The sequence below is a fragment of the Candoia aspera genome, chromosome 1, assembly GCF_035149785.1.
Source record: "Candoia aspera isolate rCanAsp1 chromosome 1, rCanAsp1.hap2, whole genome shotgun sequence".
NCBI classification, from domain to species: Eukaryota; Metazoa; Chordata; class Lepidosauria; order Squamata; family Boidae; genus Candoia; species Candoia aspera.
In genome coordinates, this window is record NC_086153.1 from 106029664 (window position 1) to 106053489 (window position 23826).

General features: G+C 37.7%; 1 protein-coding gene across 2 annotated transcripts in view; it reads right to left on the minus strand.

Moving 5' to 3' along the window:
- The window catches only part of SOBP (sine oculis binding protein homolog), a 191149-nt gene that overhangs the window by 142349 nt on the left and 24974 nt on the right, over window positions 1–23826 (minus strand). For both annotated transcript variants that reach the window (XM_063311468.1, XM_063311462.1), the window contains exons 2-3: window positions 20834–20972; window positions 11361–11546 (exon numbers count right to left, since the gene is read on the minus strand). In XM_063311468.1, the coding sequence (XP_063167538.1) occupies window positions 11361–11546; window positions 20834–20972 (325 nt within the window). The remainder of the gene's footprint in view (window positions 1–11360; window positions 11547–20833; window positions 20973–23826) is intronic.

A 23826-nucleotide genomic window follows, 5' to 3' on the forward strand; every position in this document is an offset into this window, starting at 1 on the left:
GAACCTTAGGCTAAGTAGACTTGCTGAAGAAATGACACCCATTATCATATGACAGGAGTCTCAAACTTACAGCTCACATGCAGTCCTCAAGCCATTTTTGGGTGGTTTGCCCTTAGTGACAAATAGAGCAGGCAAGCAATGGCCCAAAGTAGGGCAACAGTTTGCTGACCTAATTCTGTATCAGGGCATTATCACAGCTCAGGCTGGGGCCAGTCAGGATTCCACTAGCAGGGCTGGCAGAGGCCATGTCAGGAGCACCGCCTTGACCCTGTCGCTTGGCAGGGTCACTATTCTGCCTTTGTGCTGGGATGCTGTCTTCCTCAGCATGGTGGGCTGAAAGCCTTTCACATTCCCAAAGCAGCCAATCTCTCGTGCCCCAAACAGCAGCTGCAGAGGGCAGGGAGGTCCTCGCCTCACCCACTCTGCTGCTCCCAAGTCTCTGGATGAGAGGAAGCCATGGGAGAGAATAAAAGGGTTGCATAAAGAACTGTGGCAGAGCAAACATCGCCACTTGCCTGCCCCACATGCTCTGCCACTTTTTGCTGACCTGAAGCTCTGCATTTTCTACAGAGCTCTATTTCCAGTGCTCTCCCTTACTCTAGCGCAGGCTGGTACTGGCCTAGCCCTTTCTGGACACTTAGTTAAGACTCCACCCCCCAGAGGATCTGCAACAGTCCTGCTATGTAGATAATGCTTGGACTCAAATCTAAAATAGTTATATTTATAACTGAAAAATACCAAATGGCAATTCCGTTTTTCCTGTTTGACAGAACATATTTATTTAATCAATTTTTAGCCTGCTTTCTATTTAAAGTAACCTGAGACTGAGCTAAATCTGCAGGAATTAGATCTTCTTGTGAAAGAGCCACATGGGCCAAATTGAAGACAAAGTCTGGGTTTCTCTCTCCCTCTCTCGATTCACCAATATCATTTTTATTTCTTGGCAGAATTGGAAATATTTTCCAAGCACAGTTCTCACAACACTCTTCTGAGTGGATAAATCCTGCCCAGTTTCATATAATTAGGTTTCAAGGGTTTCATGCCATTATTCAACAAGAACCAAACTAAGTAATGAAAAATTAACCAGATAAGTGGCCAATGCAAAATAGCTAAGAAGTAGCTCTGTTTTTCATTTAGAAAAATCATTTAATAAGCTTATATTTAAGACCATACAGTAGTACTTCCTTTCTCCATTTCTAAATTATTTTACTAGCTAGAGACTTTTGCCAAATATTTGTTTATATTACGGTATTCATATAGAAGCTGTTTAGTTAGGATAAACCTGGGATTACTCTTGATAAACTGTTATAAGATTGCAACTTGACTATTAATTTCTATAAGTTACCAGAAATGAATTGGAAATTTTAAAGCAAATGTTCATATAGTTCTTTTTTTTAAATACGTCAGTAACTAACGTTTTCTAGATGGATTATATGCAAAGAATAAAAATATTACAACCAACAATTTTCAGCAGAGGAAACTGAATATTTAAAAAGCCATTCAGAACATTCCATTTTAAAAAAATAAAATAAAATGCATGTTTAAATTTTTAATACCTGGCCAAAAAAAAAAGAGAAAAAGAAAAGTTAGGCCTGACTCTGGAAAGATAACATGGGTGCCAAAAAAAAGGTTCTCATAGACTAGGTACCACAGCAGAGGAAGCCCACATTCTCATAAAAATATTTAGTTTACCTGCATAACAGCATTAAGAAGCAGGAAAACACGGTTAAAAATGAAACAATGTTTAGAATACAATGTTTTAAACAGCACCTAGTGTTGGAAAGAAAGAAAACTTGCAGAATTGGTGACATCACCACTGCTGTTCACTGCTTAAGACTTTGATTATTATAACTAAGACAGCAAACTCTGTTAAGACTGATTTTATAGCCCATACTAGAACCTAAAACAAAGCACTTCCCTGCAATACAATGGCAAGAAACCAGAAAGGAAAATTCCAATTCAGCAGCATTATTATTGACAGCTTGCTACCTTACAGTTGTATTCTTGGACAGGCCTTTTTACTTAAAGGGATAATCTCTTTTTCTGTAATAGTCAGCCTAGTCTTCATTCTCTGTTCCTATCTGAAGAATCAGTACAATGTCAGGAAATAATCTCTTTCTTCTAAAAATTGACTCTAGCCTCATGTGTTTGGCATAATGCATTTTTTATCAGGGATAACAAAAAGGAAGAATGTGAGAGGCAAAGAGGAAAATAGGGAGGAATATCTGCCTAGTTGTTTGAGCCATGAATCCTGAAAGGCTTTGTGGTTGAAGTATTTGTAGAGTACTGTCATATCCCCTCTCCATTACCTTTTCTCAAAATTAAATACAGTGTATGTACACTAGTTCTTTCAATGTCTCTTTATAGGACTTTTGCCTTTTTTGCACCCATAGCACAATGCTGGTTTTTTCTCAGTTTGCAGCCAACAATTACTCCAAGATCTTTTTCAAAAGTACTAATACCAATACAGGTATTTGCCCCATCCTCTATCCCTGTATTTGGTTTTTGTTTCTTAACTGAAGAACTTTGCACTTGTCTCCTTTAAATTTCACATATCAAAGTCATTTTGTATTTTATTTTTGTCTTTTGGAAAATTAGCTATCCTATCTAATTTTGTGTAATCTGTAAAAACATACAAGTATTTCCTCCCATTCCTCATCCAAATCATTAGTAAAAATATTGAAAAGTAGAGGACAAAGATTGAATGTTGTGTTACCCCACTTAGTACTTCATTTTAATTTGATGAAAAACCTTGATAAGCACCTTATTTTTGACTTTTCATTTGTTTGATCAAGATTTTAAAGCCAGATATGTATTGATTTAATTATGCTGCCATCCAGTCTATCCTTAAGAGCTTGCTAATCAGAATATTTTATAATACTTTTCAAATGTTTTACTGCAATCAAGGTATATTATGATTACAAGATCCTGATGACAAACTACTAAGAAAATTGCCAGATCAATAAGTTAACATTAGTCTGGTGACATTTATACCTGACAAATCCATCTATTACTGACCTTCTAGTGATAACAAAATTATTTTCAAGGTGCTTACTCATCAATCACTTCATAATCTACCCTATAATCTTCCATGGAGTTGATATCACAGTGACTGCTTTGTTGTTTATTGAATCTCCTATTTCCCTTTTTTGAATAAAAGGACAATTGTCCTCTTCCACACATTTGGAAAACTCAGTCTCAAAGATAATAAATACAATTTAGCCAGGCTATTAGTAAGTTCCTTCAGTACCGTAGGGTGGTGGCCCATAAAGTTTAAGTACATTCAAAAGTAAACAGGTATTCCCTTGCCTTATTTCTATCAGTCTCAGTCTCAAGATCCTGACCCTTCATTCTGCTCTTCATGCTTGCCTGATAGAATACATTCTGTTTTGCTTCAGAAGACTGGGAGAAAAAAAAGGAGAGGGGGAATTCTGTGGCTCTGTCACTTGTTATCTCTGTTAAGGAAATTTGCAGCACTTGGCGAAAGGGTAAAAGGCAATTATACTTTATTTTCAATTCCAGAATTGGGAGAAGTATAACACAGCATTTCTCTCTCTACCTAGCTACACTCTCCTCCCTACAACATACTACTACAGGTTGTTCTTCAAGGTGCTGTGAGTTCTGCCACTTGTATTCTTGATCCATAGAACTCTGACTGGCCGAGGCCACCTGGGAGGCGGCATATGGTTGGGTCCAAGTGGTGGTAATGCCTCTTTGCAGGAGGAGGGGGTTCCACCTGCCTTGAAGAAGGTGGTGATACATTCCCCTCCTCAAGAGTATTTAATTATGGAAAAATAGTGAGATAAAGGAATGGGACATGGTCCTATGACACAAATAATAATTAGAGATAATTAAAATCAGCACTGAAATTTTGCAAGAAAAAACTTGCAAAGTACTTACGGGATAATTTTTTAATTAAATTTCAAGACAAGAATAAAAGCTACGAAAAAACAAAAAACTACAAAAAAGAAAAAGAAACTAAAAAGATGTGAAAACAGAAGAGAATTTTTTTTTAAAATTTACAGAAAGATGTGGCTTCCAACTTTTAACAGCAAGGATATACAAAAATTTCCATAGTCAATCTCTTACTCTGTATTAAACCAAAACCACATTATTTCTATAAATCATTCCACTTTAGCACATAATAAAAATCACTAAGTACAGTTATTCCTCCCCCTTATATTAAAATTTAAAAAAATTCATATAGACATCTTAAACAACTTCACCCCCCAAAAGGTAACACATATTTAATTATTCCCTTTCTACTACTATTCTATACATTTCTATCTGCTATATTAAAAATCAAATTAAAAAGTACATAAATTGTCTGCCATTATACTTAATAGTTAACATCAGTCAAACCATTAAAGCAAACCAGATAAACATTCCTTAACCCTTATCCCACTTCAAAATAAACCAGAGCATTTACACATCCCAATATTGACAGAGCTTTTCTTTCGAAAAAAATCAAACAGCCCAACTGCCCCCTCAAAAATTCCAGCTTCTCTTCAAAAAAACCTCCCATACATAATAACCCCTTCTTTTTCCTGACATTCCACCAGGAAGTCAATTTCACTTATTGCTTGCAGATCAATCTCTCCCTTAAATTTCTCCAACTCCACTATCCAATCTTCATCCAGCATTTCAACAGAAATCCCAATCTCATTCACTTGTGAGAAGGCTAAAAAATTGTGGGATCAAATATGTGCTATTATTCAAAAGATCCTCCAAGTGGACTTACAAAAAATACCAGAACTGTTCCTCTTGGGTTTGATGGAGAAGAAACTTGAGAAACAATATGGAACTCTGCAATATATGATTACAGCAGCAAGACTTTTATGTGCATGATGTTGGAAAGATCCACAAATACCTACAGTGGAAGACTGGCTTATTAAACTAACCGATTTGGCCCAAATGGCTAAATTAACAGTGTTAATAAGAGAAAACACTGTTTCTGGATTTATTTCCACTTGGCAACCACTTTTAGATTACTTGCTTGTGCTAGAAAAAAATGAAGTTTTGATTTTGGGTTTTAGTGTTTAAATGGTTTGTTTTGATGGAAATAATGTTACTAAAGTTTAATCAATGGTATGAGATTGTATTGTAAACTTATTCATATCTGTATTAGAGAAAGTCAGAAGTCACTTTCTGTTTCTGTTTTCTATCTGCTTGCACTTTTATAGTTTTTTCTTTTTTCTTTAGTACTGTGCTCTAGCTTTTCTATATTCTATATTTTGTATTTTAATTATACTTTGAAAATTAATAAAGTTCTTATTTTTAAAAAAAGGAATCCCAATCTCACTTTTAGAAGAAACATTTCTATCACTGTTGAATTCCTCAATTTCATCCACAACATCCCCAACCTCACACATTTTAGATCTCATATTTTCCACAATGTCCTGAATATCTTGCATAAAAGTTTGGTAGAAGTCAGAAGAAATCTGTTTAAAATCTTCCATGTCTCACACAGTAGATTATGGCACCCCCTAGGAGCTTAACCAGCAAAAGTTGAAGATATGGAAACGTTCTGAAGTATGTTTCCACAAAGTGAAAGTGAGATAAGCAGACAGTTCCCCAGGGAAAGCAGAAACAGAAAGCTGAAGGTTCAAATTAGTTGATTCAACGTGTAGGAAAATGCTAATATCTTCAAATTTAATACAAAAATAATAACTGGAAGACAGTTTACTCTCAACCCTCCTTTATATTTGGAAGGAAAACGAAGTTTTAAAAAGTAATCCCAGAAATAACGATAAACGCCAAGAGAGCCAGCTTCTCCTCACTGTAGAAAGCCTCTCTCGGGGTACACATACTTTAAAAAATATATAAATTTGGTGATTTAGAAATGGGGTGGCCAGTCTTAGTGTCCCTTTAAGGCTACAGCGTGGCTTGGAAAACGATGATGGCCCCACCTCCCAGCTAAAAGCTCTTACCAGTTGAATTCAAAACACTATTTGTGATCTTCTGGCTGCAAGCAGCCGTCCGGAGGACAGATGGGATGATTCCAGGTATACTCCTTTATCCGGAGAATGTTTCTGGCCTTCAGGAAAGCCTGCCTGGGCCCAAAAAATCTGCCATGTTGTCAGCTCCACCCACTTAGCCTGCAGGCACAGCTGCTCAGTCCGCCATTCCCCACCAGAGGCCATGGGATAATTTTTCAAATTGCTAAATCATGCTTCTCTCAAACCATTCCAGACAACCTAGCCTAGTAACATGAGCTCTAATATATCATACAGTTGGATTACAGCTTAACTGTAGCTTATTGGTACTCTCTGAGCTTGGTTGTTTGCTTGCAGTTGTTTCATTACCCAACTAGGTAACATCACTAGTGCTTATAATTGTCTGCCTTACGTTTTCTTGGATCTCGGTGTTCACTGCATGAAGCTATTCAAGGGGTCACAATGGCCAATGGCCTAGTATGAGGTACCCTTAAATGCATCCCAGAGTAATTTGTTGCCGAATGTTTCCACCAGAAAAAACACATTCACAGACACAATTGACAGATAAAATAGAAACATGTTTGGAATCAAGTGATATCAGTGACATAAAAGAAGAGCATAAGAAGTGTTCATTGTACAGTATTCATATTTATTATAGGAGAAAGTGCACTATCTAAAAGGTATTTCCTTCATAATAATTAATTAATCCTGCCAAGTTAAATACATCATTTGTAACTAACCAAGTATTAGAATATATTAGCAGGCTTAGGAAAAACCCAAAGTTTGCAGAAATAATAATAGAAAAATCTTAGTATGCAATGGCCACAGAAAGCTGAATATCCTGGAAAAGAACACAACTAGCTAGTTGGCATTCTCAGCAAGAACATCGAGCAACATTTTGTTATTGGTTGGCCCCACTTTTTGTTTCTTCTAAGCACCAAAGAATGATAAACAATGGTCACAAATATTTTGAATGGCAGGAACAAGATCTAAATCTGTACTGCATTTGATGTGAACCTGAATTATTTCTCATTTACAAATAAGTCAAATTTTCAATGGAACTGTAAATGTAGCTAATATTTCAGAGCAGTCTGACTTTCTCAAAATAATATATCCATACCAACTGATCCTCTTAAGAGAAATGTATTCCAACAGTAAAGTTCTTCATCAAAAATAATCATGTTTACATGTTGAAATGAATAGGTGGTGTTCAGTCATACTGGTTCTAATTATCATGGATACTTGTAAAATACAGGTAGTCTAAAATTATTATTCTGGAAGCTTTTCAGAACCAGTGAAGAAACATATTACTTACCACTAGCATCATCTGTGTGTACCTGAAATCTAGAACAAGTTTATTTACCTCCAACTAAGAAAATAAAATCTTCGTATTAATATCCTCAATATGAACTATACCAGAGCAAAATCTTGTTAGTTACCTACCACTTTTTCTACAATGCTGTAAAAACATATTTAGAACAGCATGTGTTTAAAAATGCAAGCACAGTTTTGGAAACACAAACAATGAAATATCTGCACTGTTTATCTCAATAAACATCTGTGCTGTAAACAGAGCAGTGGTATCAACACAAATTCCTTGCTGTTGGAGGACTAGAATGACTGCCTCTATTATTCAGAATTATTTGGGGCGTTCCAAGTTATATTTCCTACTCCAAGGTTATAACTTTATAGGTGGAAATGGGTCAAAACTAAACTGTTGTAGAGACAGCACTTATTACTGTCTCCTTATTGTTTACCAGCCTTTGTATGTTTCTTAATGAACAATGCAATAAACACAGTGTTCACAGTGTTAAATCATGTTCCCCATGGGAACCGTCTGTATAACAAGATAAAATTATCACATTATAATAACTAAATATGCATCAGGCAAATGCATGCTTCAATTAATCATCAAAAGTTTGCAGTGCCATTTTAAGTCTTAATTAAGAAGGATGTTCAATGACTCTTCCCATTCCACACCACCACTAGCCGCTTTTCAATTTAAAATGAATGATTTACGAAAGAGGATGCTACCAAAAAGTTAATGAAAGTCATTTTGGCCAACTTGCCCACAAATTACATTCCCCCCTCCCCACTTTATTTTGCAAGAATACAATCACCACTATGAAAGAATTTTAGAATTTAAACATAAATTAATACTAGCTAATCCTATTTTGTTTAACGAAAACTATATATACTAGGCCTCATCTTTTTCCTAATAAGTGCTGCATTAGGTTTTTTAAAATTATTATTTCAATAAACCTATTGCTCTGTTTTTTAATTTGCAAGGGAAACTGTAAGATGAATAATATAGATGTGTTTTATCATTAGCTAAAGTTAATTATTAGTCTAACACATCAAATTCAATCTAATTTAATTAGATTCTAAATTAGATTCTAATTTAACACTATTCTGACAATTTTTCTGCATACTTAAAATATCTGTAAATATCCAATATTGCACAAGGGAAAAACAATTTCAGTTCATGAAGATTTCCCTTTCCCTCCTTCAGTTCCTGGGCTCCCCCAAAAGCCTCTCCAGCCAGAGGGGTATCTTCAGAAATTTATGAACCATTTTCTTGTTGGGCTATAACATTCTGGCTGTAACATTCTGGATATTTGACTAGTATGATGCTAGTCAAATACTGTAGAGACCACAAGGCAATGATTCCACTTTCTTCTGTTGGGTCTTGTCTGAAAGGTAGTCCAGGGGAATGGCTTATGGCGTATGGTTCTACACATAACTACCTACCGAGCTACCAAGCAGCACCCTTTAGGAGTAAGCAGTGTTACACAATTCACACACTATTAAGAACTAGAAAGCCACAGAAATTAATGTTTGCTTTGAGACATTGACAGGGTGCAACAAGGTGCTTTGGAGTGGAGGTAGGTATGTTGTTGGCATCACCTTAATTCAAAAGCATCTTTTCCTGGGAGTGCGGGGCTACTGTACAACCCAGGAAAAGATATAGCTTCTTTAAGAAGGCACTGACAAAAGCAGCACATACACTCATGCCTGCTACAATTTTGGACTTAAATACATATATTAATCCAGAAGATCTTAAAGTTTAATATGCAGTCAAAACCAGAGACATTTATTTGGGACTGATGGATAAACAACTGGAAAAATCATATGGAACTTTATTTTTATATATGCTAACTGCAGCAAGACTTTTATATGCTCAAAGGTGGAAAGACTTGATATTACCTACAAAGGAAGAATGGATGGTGAAGTTGATGGAATTGGCTGAGATGGCAAAATTGACAGCTTTGATCAGAGAAAAGCCATTGACTAATTTTATGGGGAATTGGAAGCCCCACTGGGACTTTTTGCATGAAACAGAAAAGAATGAAATTATGATATACAGCCAACATTTAAAAGAGCTTTTCTGTACCATTCAGACATCAATGACTGCCTTCGTGTATCCTCTACCTATTATTCAGCCACCGCTGACAAAGATATGGCTTTGCCCACCACTGACCTTAAGCAAAATAACACAAGGAAGGAAACTTGAAGGCAAATGCTAACATGAAAGAAAAATGACATCAGGAGACTTGCAAGGGAGATAAGCCACAAGTAAAGGGGATATAATTTACAGATCCTTGCCCACATATCTTTGAATTCGGAATTCTGTTTTTTATACAACAAAAGCAAATACGGATCTGCCACATTCACATATTCTTTAAACCCAGACCTTCTAGACCAGAGTTTCCCAAACTGGGAGGTGTACCTCCCTTGGGGAGGTGGAACCAGAGGCCATGGGAGGTAAAGAACCTTTTAGTTACATTGTTTATTGTTGCAATAAATCCACCTTTCCCAAAGTTTCATTATACAGGTAGTCTTCATTAACAACTGCCTTGTTTAGCAACAGTTTGAATTTATGATGGTGCTGAAAAAGTAACTTTACAAGCGGCCCTCGCAGTTACAACCGTCACGGTAACCCCACTGTCACATAATCGAGAACCAGGCGCTTTACAGCCAGTGGGTATTCACGACTGTTGCAGCATCCTGCAGTCACGTGATCACCATTTTCACATTTCACAGCTGGCTTCTGACAGGCAACGTCAATGGAGAAGCTGGCAGTAAAACTGCAAGTTGCAGTGACAAGGTGTCTTACTTAACGACCATGAGTGATTTGCTTAATGACCGCAGAGGACTGAGTTTGTAAGTCTGGCGTGGTCATGTGATGTTTCGTGTAACAACCGCATCACTTAGTGACAACAGCTGGTCCCGATTGTGGTAATTAAGCGAGGACTACCTGTATTGTTTCCATTGTTCATTTATGTTCATTCTGGATTTTTAGGGGAGGTATGTGTTGGCATTTCTTTGTTTTTTGCTCGGACCAAGCCACTGGGTTACCATGGTAATTGAGTACTTTCTTAAGTATCGGCAGGGTGAAGAGGTCAAACTTAATTGTCCTCAATTTGGGTGTTAAAAGCTGCATTGCCTGGGGGAGGAACCTTGCCTGGACTTGTTTTAGTTTCAGTTTCCTTCTTTCTACACAGTCTCCTCCTGTCCTCTCTGAGCATGTGTGTGAATGCACAGCTTGCAAAATATGTTTTTGTGCTTTCTGTAAATACATTTATTTTTATAGAAATGCCTGGTGTGTGCGATTTTTCTGATCTCTCAGGCCTGGTGTGTTTTCCAGCACACTCTGCCACAGTATGTACATTAAGATTACACCAAAGAGAGGTATGATGGCAAAAAGTTTAGGAACCCCTGTTCTAGTCAGGAGTGTGAATCTTAAAATCACACTGAATTTCATTATAGCCTAGAAGACTGCAGCTATATATAGTTTCTAAATTATTTCACAAAACATGAGAAATCTTTTTTGCTAAATGTTGATTTTGTAGTAGGTCTATTTGTGCCCCTAAATAAATCTGTAGACTTAAACAGACATTGTTAATACAGCAGTGGACAAAATCCAGCTCTCATTAGAGCAAGCCAGCATGGAGATGACAATAGATCATGGCAGTTGAAATCAAAAAGTATTTAAAGTCACATTGCCCACCCCTGTTCTAAAGAAGAGGATTCTTCTGTCTTTGTAACTGTAAGTTTTAGATATACACTATCTAGCCAAAATTAAGCAATTTTATCCACCACAATTTTCAGTAAGAAAATTAAGAATTAAGCTTGTACTGAAGTCTCTTGCTGTTAGGCAAAACTCACTGATTAAGGAATGGAACTGTATGGACAACTCCAGAACATTCTGTTTCCCCTCCGAATAATGTTGAGCTTCCACTCAGTCCATGACTTTCTAGAGGCAGTTTAGTTCTTTCCCAAAGTAATTTTAAGTGCAACTATGGAATTGGTCTGCAGTGTTCTATTCCTGAATTTTTAATTCATCAGTATAAAACATTTTATGAACATTATCTTAGAAAAGCAAAACTTGTCCTTGAGAACATTACAAAGTAAATAATTTACCTGCTGGTGGCTTTATAAAAGGTGGTGGAATTAATGGTACGATAATGGGTACATTGCTATGTTCCTTTGACCCTGCTGGTGAGTCTGAGATTCCATTTCCTGTGGTAAGCCCTGGATAGTTTGTGTTTATATTGTACGATGAAGTAACACTGTCTTCAGGTAATTTTGTTTTTGGCAAAGAATTTTCTGTAAAGAAAACAGAATTAATTATAAAATACATTACAACTTTTGATCAGATATATTTATTGGTTGCCAGCTTAATTAACAACTGAGCAGGTAATACATTATTTTATTTAGCCAAAACTAACTGTGTGAGGAATCTAGGATGCACTCAATTTGTAGTTTAATGTATCAGTAAATCTTTCCAAAACTGCACTTAGTGATATAGTGTTCAGGTGCAATAGGAAACATAACTGAGCTCTCACATGAACCATAATCAGAGTTTTAAAAACTGATAGCATCTAACCACATTCATAAACTGCATTAATTATGCCAAATTTTTCACTTTCAGAGTGAAGCCCCAAAGCTAAATTGGACAAGACCAACATTTTATAATAATATTATATAAATAATATTTCTCATTTAAATAGTACATTAAAATGTAAGAGATCAAGTGATCTATTTACAACAATTTGAGATGTATGTGATACACTCGTTATATCCTTAAATAGTTAAACTTCAATTATGTGTCTTGATTAATAACTGCAAAAATTACTTGAGTAATATTAAATATGCCTGTTTTGACATAATAGTAAATTTTTACCAAGACAGCCAAGAAGCACATTCAGAGTTTGTGTTCACTTACAACAATAAACTGAATTCTAAGAAACCTGTTCTTCCTGACTTAGCGAGTACGCTAGCATGTTTTTCAAGCCTCCTGACTTGATTCCTCCAGCAAGCAGTGATTAAATAAAGCAGGCATCTGTATCTATCTTTGCTTAGTGTAAAAATGGTCAAGTTGGTGCCTTCTAGACACTGTAGGAAGAGAGTTGTGCTAGTCTATGGTAGACAAAAATCAGAAGTCTGGTAGCATATTTTCAGATAAACAAAATTTTATTTAGAGACATGAACTTTTTTGTGAGCTACAGCTTACTTCATCAGCAGTATCCAGTGGTTAGACTGATGTGAGATTTAAATTGGGATAAAGTGGGGGAAGGGGAAAGAGGGGAAGACTGGGTGGTTATGCAAATTACAGCTAAAACAGATTACAAGTACCTTATCAATTAACAGTTGTAATTTGTTAAAAATCCACTGAGTTTGTTGAAAAGTTTGGAAATTGCCTTAAACCTTTTCATCTACGAAAGTTCAGCAATCTCTAACTAAATTGTGCTAGCAAAGTTTCTTTTTTCCAGTTTCTTTGGGATCTGTAATGGACTGTCCTGGAAGGTTGAAATACTTTGTTATTACTTTGTCCTTGGTTTGAGTGCTGACATCAAACTTGTGTTCCTATGTGGAATCCAGAGGGGCATTGCTGGCAGATGATGGCATATATCACATTAAAGGAAGAGTATGTGAAAGTCTGTGATGGTGCTTCTGGTATCAATTTGGGGGCAAAGTAGACATCTGGGTTTGTTGCAGGTTCCCAGGGGAACAATTGGAGCAATAGATCGTTGAACTTATATACAACAAAAGATTTCAGGCTATCTCAACAAACACAATGGATTTTAAATTACCATTGTTAATTGATAAAGTACTTGTAATCTGTCTCACATGTAACTTGCATCTAAATAACCACCTTGTCTTCTGTCTTCCCCTCCTTTCCCCTTAACCTCATCCCAATTTAAATCCTACATCAGTCTAGTCATTCCACTGCATCTTGTGAAATGAGATATAGCTTGTGAAAGCTTAGTCTTTTTATAAAATGTGTTAGCCTGAAAAGGCGCCACCAGACTCCTCCTGATTTTTTGTGCCCTCTAGACATTTTGGACTTCAGCTTCCATCAACTCCAGGGTTAAAATTTTAAGTCTAAATCTTCTAGAGGACATTCTTGTTCAATTTCCATGTGTGCAAGGATCTCTGGCTTGTTCCTCTCTTAATAAATCAGATTTATAAATTATTGGCTTAGTACATATAATCTTGATCAGCATTTCCCAACCTGGGTGACTTTGAGATGTGTGGACTTCAACTCCTAAAACTCTTAGCAATGGCCATGCTGGTTGGGGAATTCTGGGAGTTGAAGTCTATATATCATAAATTGTTCATGATGAGAAACACTGCTTTTGATAAAGTTTCTGATTTTGTCACTTTATTAACATTAAATATCTTGAAAAATCACATGTATTTGATTCTCTAATATTAAAGAGAATACAGCCTAAAATTTGGAGAAGGAAGAAATTTCTATAAGAATAAGTCCAAGACAGTCACATTTTGCTTAAATAGAGAATTTATTTAAAATCAGAGGACTGATAAAAAGGAAATTAAAAAGGGAAATCAAGAAAATCAGGATGATTGGGGTTTATTCAAAACTACAATAATAGCTCAGATAAAATGTCCACTGTAGGTCAGGAAAAGTGCAGCCTAGTGCAAGAGATTGCAAGCATGTATAATGAGTTGTGTCAAGAAAGCTATTAGAGAAGACTTCTTTAAAAAGTGAGTCTTGCTCTAATGTGGGGAACCAAAGGGGCCCAAATTGATAAAAACAAATCCTTAGAAAGGATTCTGAGCAGCATACTGTTAGCATTAAGATCAGCAATTTACAAATGCATCAGAAGCAAAAAAGTTTGGTGCTGGGATGATTGGTCTTTAGATGATAAAGATATGTAAAACAGAATTAAAGAAAGATACAACAGAAAATGTAAATAATTGTTTTAGTTGCCTTCACTTAGGAAGACATAGAGTTATCTGATACCTGAACTGATGTTTCCACAGAGGGAGCCAGAAGAACTGTGGGAAATAGTGACAAGATGAGTTTTAGACCGTAATGACAATGTAAAAAGAAACAAATCAACAGACCTAAATGCTATATATCTGAGAGTTCCTAAAGAAGCAAAATATTACATTGCTGGTTTTCAAAAAGAAATATACTCCTAATATAATAGGGCTGTCAGATCTAGGGTATAAAATTATGGATGACAGGTATAAAAAATTCTAATCAGTGGTTATGTAGATTTTTGTAGCCCAGATTTAGAAGCTCAGTAAGTTTCTATTACCGATTTTTAAAAAGTGTTCCTGATAATTGTAGGTCCAGCTAACATAACTTCTGTTCTGAAAATATTGTGGAACTGTTGGGAAAAGATCATGCACACACTGATATGCATTCATATACTCATACATGTACTTGAAAACCCAAATCTGCCCGCTGTTCCAAACAGATGAAAACACCATGCTAAGATTATCCCATTCCACATGAGGGAAAACTCAGTGAAAAGGCTTCTCTTTTTCTCTAAGCAACAGAGCAGGGGTCAGAATGAGGGGGTGCAAGGACCTGACCAGCACAGCTTGAAGACCTAGGAAGTACATTTGCACTTGCAAATCCTCTCTCTCTCTCTCTCTCTCTCTCACTCACACACACACACAGAGTCCATTCAAACTCCACACAAAGGATTTCTGGAAGGAGGCTTTACCTGCCATTCACAATGCTGTTTCTCCACTATTAACAGAAACACAGAATGAACAATCTTTTCTCTATTTCCCCACCTGTGCATAATCTCATTGCTAATGATAATGTTTTTCAAGTGCTAAAATAGGGCCATGCAGAAATATCCAGCACAGAGCTTTTCCAGAATTGGTAGTTTTAGCAGCTGAACTGGAAGATGCATTAAGGGGGCTCTATGATCAACCATAGAGTTTGTTGATAGTAATGTAGCTTGCAGAGTGGCTGGTAATATTCTTAAGGGCTGAGCTGCCTGTGAACAACGATATTTTAAGAAGAGACAAGTGGCTAGCGGCAAAACAGTTGTTCAAGGATCGTGGGTTGCAACTTGTAACACAACAAGACCAGTTAAAAAACAAATCAGAGAACCATTATAAATACTCCATTTTCACAGCAAAGAGGTGTAAACAATGGGATCCTTCAATCTCTTTAGTTACCTGTGCTTTTTCATACATACATGATTTGAAATTAGGGTTTAATTGTCTGGAATGTGCAAAACATTCTGGAGTGTGTCAGTGCAAATAAAGCATCTGTCTTCAAACGGTTAAAGCAGCCGCATCTTTTGCAAGTCTCATGCAGCTGCTTCAAAAGTCCCCAACCGTGTCTCCATGTGTGTTGGGAAAATGTGCTGGAAAAGACTGGCAATGTGATCAATAGGCTAGAGCATTCTCTCCTACAAGGTTACATTTAGGATGTTTTAGAGGGTCATGGTAGGGGTTTATAATAATATTATGCACAATAATTTTATCACAATAATGCAATACCATAATGTGATATTGCATTGCTACCAATTTTGTTGTTTATTCGTTTAGTCGCTTCCGACTCTTCGTGACTTCATGGACCAGCCCATGCCAGAGCTTCCTGTCGGTCGTTAACACCCCCAGCTCTCCCAGGGACGAGTCCGTCACCTCTAGAATATCATCCATCCATCAGGAACCAAAAATGGACAGCATCAAAAGCAAAGTGATTTTGCTCAGTCCTCCATTCACAATTTATGAACTAACTTCTCCCACAGCCTCAATTCTACAGGAGCCTTAATCAGATAATAAATAGTTTATTACCTGTTCCAGCAGTTAAAAATGAATATAATTAATAACCAATCAATACAATTTAGTATTTTACACTAACAATATAAGGGCAATTGAATAATAAGTTGACAATTTATTATGGATAAAGTGCAAAAGATATCTGAAGCTACCATACAAGCAATCAAATATGAAACAATAATATATATGAATTTAGCACATTATTCATTTCAAAAAGAGAAAGGCAAGTGGTTCAAGGAAAAGTACGCTGAATTCAATGAGGGAAAGATAAAGCAGGAATTCAGAGAGCGGCAGGGGGGATGGATGACAGAGATTTCAAGAAGTTATTCTTTCTAGATTTCAGCAATATCTTGCCACAACAAAGACAGACAGAATTTTGGAAGTTTTCTGCCACAACAAAGAGGAAGAGAATTTGACAACAGGTAGCATTTACACACACAGAGACACACATGAAGGGGGAATACCTTTTTCAGAGGGATTGCCTCACTTGAGAATGGGGAACAAATATATTGTTTTGGAATATTTATATATAAATAAAGACCCCCTGGTGCATAAGGCTAAACAGTAATCATACTCCCAAAGAAAAAAAAACACAAAAGCAACAGCAGAGCTCATCCAGCCTCCTGACCCAAATACCTGGGGAAACAGCAAGGTCTTCAACTGGGGCCATCCAAATCTCCAGGGGGATGCTCTCCCAGAGGGCAGGCACTACCACCAAGAAAGCATGACTCCAGGGTCCAACAAGATGAGATTGTTAGATTAAAAGGACCCGCAACATACTCTCTCTACAAGATCTGGTGTGGTGAACAGAGACAATGGGAGGAAGGTGGTCCCACAAAATGTCTGTCTCTGTGCCATGAGGGGCTTCATAGGTAATAAGCATCATCTTGAATTGCCCTCAGAAGCCTACTTGGTGGAGCAGCAGTCTGATATGGGTGCCAAAAACTGCCTGTTCCATTGCATTCTGGACCAGGGAAAATGCTGGACCAGGTGACTTGGTTGGGTTAATGGCTTTTTTCCTGGCCTGAAAAAAAAGAGTTGCCAAAAACTTAGTGGCCCTGAAAAGATTTTCCAGACTCCTGATTAACAAAAAAGGAAACGTTGTTGACTCGTTTAAAAGCATAATCCTACTGCTTTGACTAAAGAAAGGAATGTCCTAGGAGGAGACACAGGAGAATTAGGAACATTGTCATATGGGTTTATCCTTCCCACACCTGTCATTGTTTTATTGAGACCCCACAATCAAAAATGTAAAATGGGAAAAGTTGAGTAAGTTATCCTTAAGTCCTTTTAATATCCTTTTTATTCCAATTGCTGCATACTAAATTGCTCCTTAGAGGAGGTCACGGAAGGGGCTAGTGAGGGCATCCCACACCCCACTTCTCTTCAAACTGAGGGTCTTTTCCCAACTAGATATGCCAGCCAGACTCCTAGTGCATAAGGGCATTAGTTTTGCTGTAGAAGGAAATTGTTGCCTGTAATCAGTGCTTTTAACTTGTTAGCTTAACCATAGTACTAAGGTTGCATAAACATTGAGCCACTTTGGGGACACAATTTAGAGGGCAGGAACAAATCACCTAATACAGTGGTGGCATGCTGTTAGAGCAGCATAGATTGTGATCTATATTAACTCTTCCAAAGAATTAACTGGAGACTAAAATATTATCTTCCCCTTCCCCTACTCTATTATATAGCCACAATTTTAAAAAAATTCTGCAGCCAATTACAATGAAACTGCACCAATAAATAAAACCATAAATCAAGACCAAACTAGACTTTCCAAGGTAGATTTTCAATGATGACGGTGATGATAATTAAAGCAGAAAGATAATTGAAATGATGGCTATAGCATGTATGGAGAGTGAATAGTTCCCCCTTGCTGTGTTCAAATAAAAAATATAAATGGCAGCAGTATAAGCTTTCTGCCTCACCCATCATGACCCTGATCTCCTTCCCCCAACATTAGTGACTGTTGTTTTAAAGGGGGAAAAAAACTAGACTTATTAAATTGAACAATACTGTATATTTAATATCCTGTCTAGCTTTGTGCTAAGATACAGAGGTGCACAGCTTAAAGTCCCAGGGTCACATACAGCCCACAAAAGCCTTGAGTTGTAGCTCCCAGAGATCTCCAGAAATAGTTACCATTGACATTTCATTTTTAATGGGTTAGAAAGTGAAAATTAAATTCAAGACTGGATAGTATTCATATAAAATTATTTAATTTTAATTAAATGTAAACAAAATAAAATAAATGTACTTTTTGTCCTGTCCTATCTAGTGTTGGGAGTGTGCATTCCTCCCCCACTGCAAATTATGCAATAATTAAATGCAACCCGCAGCTGTGAATTCTGTTATTGGGCATGAAGCAAAGGATGTATCACTCCATTCTCATTATAAGTAAACTTTTGCATTTCACACAAAAAATGAACACCAACAAAGAGCTAAGAAGAACGAAAAAGTTTTCCTCTTAAAGCTCTTCCAGACAACCAGCCTCAAAATTCCGGGCACAAACATCCCAAGAGAACTTCAATTCAATTCTACTTCTACAATTTAAGATGCTAGGACAGTGTGGGAGTCAATGAAGATGCATTGATAGTGGCTGAGCCAAAACCAAGCAAATCATATTGTGGCTTCGTGCAATATGTGAATCCAATTAATATCCTATGTATCTCAATTTCGAGGGTCATTTTTTTCCTTTTTTCTCCCCTGCCCCCATCTATCCATCACACCATTAGAAAGTTGGAGTGTTCAAGTCAAACTGGATTATTCTAACCTTACTAGAAGTATTCCAGTGCTTTCCCAATTGTTCCAGAAGTGTTTCAAGTTGTGTACTGAGCAAAAATGAGGTCATTTCAAGGTTGAAACTTTGTCGGAATGCTTAAAACAGCACCACAGTGCTATCCATATGGTTGGAACAGCTGTTCTGAACTCAGGACAGAGCATGTTAAACTTGAAAAGGAGAACATTAGTAAACAATTTGACTGTTCTTTCTCCACCAATACGTTCCATACAGACTAGATTATCACTTTGCAGTAAGGCATGATTTGTTTTAAATACCATGTATTGAATGTATGATAGTAGCCTAGTTTACCCATGCTAATTACAAATTACAAAAAGTGGGTTCATGCATTACACTAAATCAAAACTACACAAACCACCCTGTGTATTAATGCAATGCATGAACCCAGACAGTGATTACAGTATCTGCCCAGAACAACTAGATTTGAAAATGCAGCCAACAGGAGACACCCTTAACAGGCGTCTAAAGCTAAAGCAAGAGACTTGGAAAAACTCACCGGTGTCATAACTCTTTCAATTCTTTTTTCATTACCCACTTACTGACTGAAAATACTATCTGTTGTAACTACTGATCCTTAGTTATTGTTACCTTGACTTTTTCTTAAACCTGTGTAGCTCTGCAATTTAAATCACAAATGTTCTGGTTCTCAGCATAAGCCTGACAGAGATAAGGTTTACAGCAAAACCAGCAGCAACAATAGTTTAAGAAAGCTATAGTAATGCATGGTTTGCTACATGACATGTGAACTGACCAACATCACGCACTGACAAACCATAGTTAAAATAAACATGGCTGGCTATGATATGTAAACCCGAACACTGTGTTGCAGTTGTTTGGCTATTCCTGGGATTAGCAGACAGAATTTCCTTATCACTCACTCATCATTACTCACTTTAACTTTGTCTAAGATATGATTCTGAAGAAGAGACCACCATCTCTCACAAGTTCTCAGATCTGTATGTTCTTCATCCTCTGTATACTTGAACTTCAGCAGTAGTAAGAGGATAGGCATTTTTCCGCTCACAATCCCATATAGTGGCTATATGAAGTGGAAGGGATGGAAAGAGTAACTAAATCTGTGGTGGCCATAAACACCAAGCAGAGATAGTAAAAAAAATGGACACTGAATTATATTGCTCAATGATACTTTTTAAAAGTTCATTTTTATAAATAAGGAAAAAAACTCAAAAGGAATGCAGATTATTTCCCATCTCTGATGCACCAGACATGACCAGCAGTATGGTTTCACCTGTTTACCTATTTGTAGTGTGCAAGAAGTTGCAAGGTGTTAGTAAGAATTACTGTGTAGCATTACACCCTCAGTATGGAAGAATCCAAAACTGAACAGAAATGCTGAAACAAAAGGACTCATAGAGCCAAGCAAAGGCAGGGCTATGAGCTATTGCTGTGCAGAAGACAAAGCCTGGAAGGCAAAGGATTCTGATCTACAGATGCAAAGCTGTAAATGATTGTTACGCCTGAAGTCTGTGCTCTGCTGATAATGACTTCTGACTGCTGTGTTGTGACACAGAAAATTTCACTACTTTGATCTGAGTTAAGGTTTTTTGCAGAGGAGGTTGCAGGTTTCTAGTAAATGTTTAGGTACAACTAATTTTTCTTCTTTTCAAACAAGACCCTCCTATGGCCAGTCCCTAGAAGGCTGTACAACAATGTTTCCCAAGAGCTTGGCCCCTGAGGAAGAAAAGAAAGGAAATGTGTTTGCTTTTTCTCCTGATTTTGCCAATACCCATACATAGCCATTTGAATTGTGGTTTCTTAGAGTTGGTTATCTGAGTTAGAAATATTGCTGTTGCAGACCCATATTACTATTTTATTCAACACTGTGCTTTGCTCCTCCTTTTATCTGCTAGAAGACACCATCATGAATATGTATGAAGCCACCTTTAAGACTCTGTTATAATAAAGCAGAATTCCACCTAAGTAAATTTGGGAAGTTGTTATGGCTACTTTCACCTAAGTAAATTTGGGAAGTTGTTATGCATGAACAAACAAACATTAAATGTCATTTTACCTTTGAGAACAGAAATGTGCTGTCGGCTCTCCCCATCTGTAGAGTAATTCCTGAATTCAATATCTTCTCCATCTTTTAATTCAACCTTATCATAACCATACCAGCCAAGGAGCTCATTCATAGTGTTTTCTGCAAAATTCTGAAAGAGAAGAATTACCTACTTATTTATGCAATCAATAATCATTTAGAACCAAAAGATGAAGGCATAAATCAAAATCTATTTGCACCGTACCGTGAAATAGCAGCTTTGTCCCACCTACTCTAGACTAATGTTCATTTATCAAGTCACATACATAGAATGTAAAGCATTTAAATCTTTGAATGACATATGTAATTATGACAGGTCGGCATGAATTTGTAATTTAAAGAAAAATATGAGAGGGAAGAGAGCTATTTATCATTCCTTGCACATGAATTGATAGTCAGCAATATATTTAACACATATTTTTCATAAACCTTTATATCCTGTGCTTCTATAAAGTGTTTAAAGCACACCAGGAAAGCAATAAAAGAACAAGGATTGTTTCCCAGTCACTAGTCAATCAATCTCACCATATTACAGGAATTCAAACTGGCATATAGGCCATCACTTCAACCGAAGACTTATTTAAACCAAATCTGATAAAATAAACATGCAGATAATTTTAGAAAATAATGCAGATATTTTAAATATTATTAGAAACCACTAATTCCCACACTCATATATTATTCTTCCTGAGTGATCTTAGCAATTTCTTTTTCATTTGGTAAACATTATGGGGCTCTGGGTTGACAGCAATTGTCTTTTAAAAATATTTGTCTTGCTTTTTTACCAAACCCTTTTTATCTTTCAGATAGACTGTCCCACTTTTCTACTAACTGTAAATAGTTTTCTTTATTCAAGTAAACTAATATATTGTTTCCTTTCCACTTGCACAACGGCAGTTTCCCACTCTCTTCCCACCTGCTATTGGCAATTAACATAGATCTTTCAACGCTGAAATGGTATGATCATGAAACCATGGCCAAAGTAGCAATTAGAAAGGTGAGCCCTGTGGCACCCCAGAAAGAAGGAGCCTAGGGCTGAACCTGTCCCCCTCCTACCAACACTGACTGGAACCAGCCTTGAGAAAGGAGGAGAACCACTGAACAACAGTGCCTCCCACTCCCAACCCCCTCAGCCGGCTCAGAACGATACTACGGTCAATGGTACTAAAAGCAGCCAAGATATCAAGTAGGGCCCGGATGGATACCCCACCCTAATCCCAGGCCCACCAGAGGTCATCCACAAGCACAATCAATGCCATTTCAGTGTTTTATCTCGTCCTGAAACCTGATTATAATGGGTCCAGATAGAAAAGGACAGAAAATTACTATAATATATAACATTCTCTATATAATCCAGACTTTTGCATCTAAAGCTGAAATATACACACAGACAATATTGGGGATGTGGGGGTATGTATTTATGTAATTATGGTCCAAGGCTGAAAAAAATGTTTTGAGACAATATTTATTTGTTTGTTTGTCAAATTTCATCACTGCCCATCTCCCCCAAAAGGGGGACTCTGGGCGGTTTCCAATAAAGCTAAAAAGATTAAAATATAATAAAAACAAAATATTGTACATAAAATATAAATATAAAATGGCATCAAGACAGCAGTTAAAAATTCTAATTTGATTCATAAATATATGAGGACCATTTCAAGGCACTAGCCACCTCCAGGATTGACTACCCCCCCTTCCTGCCCCAAGCAAGATGGCAGAGCCAGGTCTTAACTTTTTCCGGAATGTCAGGAGAGAAGGGGCTTGACTCACCTCTGGGGAAGACTGTTCCAAAGGGCAGGGGCCACAGCAGAGAAGGCCCACTTCTTGGACCCCGCCAATCAACAATCTCTCATGGACAGGGTCCATAACATGCCCTCTCTGCCTGACTGGGTGGGACGGGTCAATGTAATGGGGATGAGACAGTGCCTCAGGTAACCTGGACCCATCCATGTAGGGCTTTAAAGGTAATAACCAACACCTTGAATTGGACCCAGAAGCAAACTGCCACCCAACGCAGCTCTCGCAGCAAAGGTGTTATGTGCGCCCTTCTTGGGGTGCCAAAGATAGCCCATGCGGCCACATTCTGAACCAGCTGTAGCTTCTGGATACTCTTCAAGGGTAGCCCCATGTAGAGCGCATTGCAATAGTCTATATGGGAGATGACCAGGGCATGAGTGACTGACCGGAGAGCCTCTCGATCCAGGAAAGGGCATAACTGGTGCATAACATGAAGTAGAGCAAAGGCCCTCCTGGCTACGACTGCCACCTGCTCTTCAAGCAGGAATTGTGAGTCCAGGAGGACCCCCAGATTCCGCACCAGGTCTGTCTGGGGCAGTGCAACCCCATCCAGAGCCAAAGATGGTAAGTTCCCAGATGAAGAGGAACCCACAACCCACAACCACTCCGTCTTACCAGGGTTCAGCTGAAGCCTGTTGTTCCCCATCCAGGCCCCCACAGCCTCCAGGCACCGAGAGAGGGTGGTCACAGCTTCACTTACATCACCCAGGACAGAGATGTATAGTTGGGTATCATATGCATATTGATGATACCTCATCCCATGGTGATGGATGATCTCACCCAATGATTTCATGTAAATGTTAAAGAGGAGCAGGGAAAGTACCAAACCCTGCACCACCCACAAAGGAAGGGCCATGGGTTGGATCTCTCATTCCCTATCACCACCAATTGGGACCGGCCCTGGAGGAAGGAGGTGAACCAGCGCAGAACCACGCTGCCCACCCCCAACTCCCTGAGCCACCCCAAAAGGATACCATGGTTGATGGCATCGAAAGCCAATGAGAGGTCAAGAAGAGCAAGGATGGATGCACTACCCCCATCCTGCTCTTGCCAAAGATCATCCATAAGTGCGACCAATGCTGTTTCTGTCCCATATCTGGGACGGAAACCTGACTGAAAGGAGTCTAGATAATCTGTTTCATCCAGAACCCTCTGGAGTTGCAACTCCA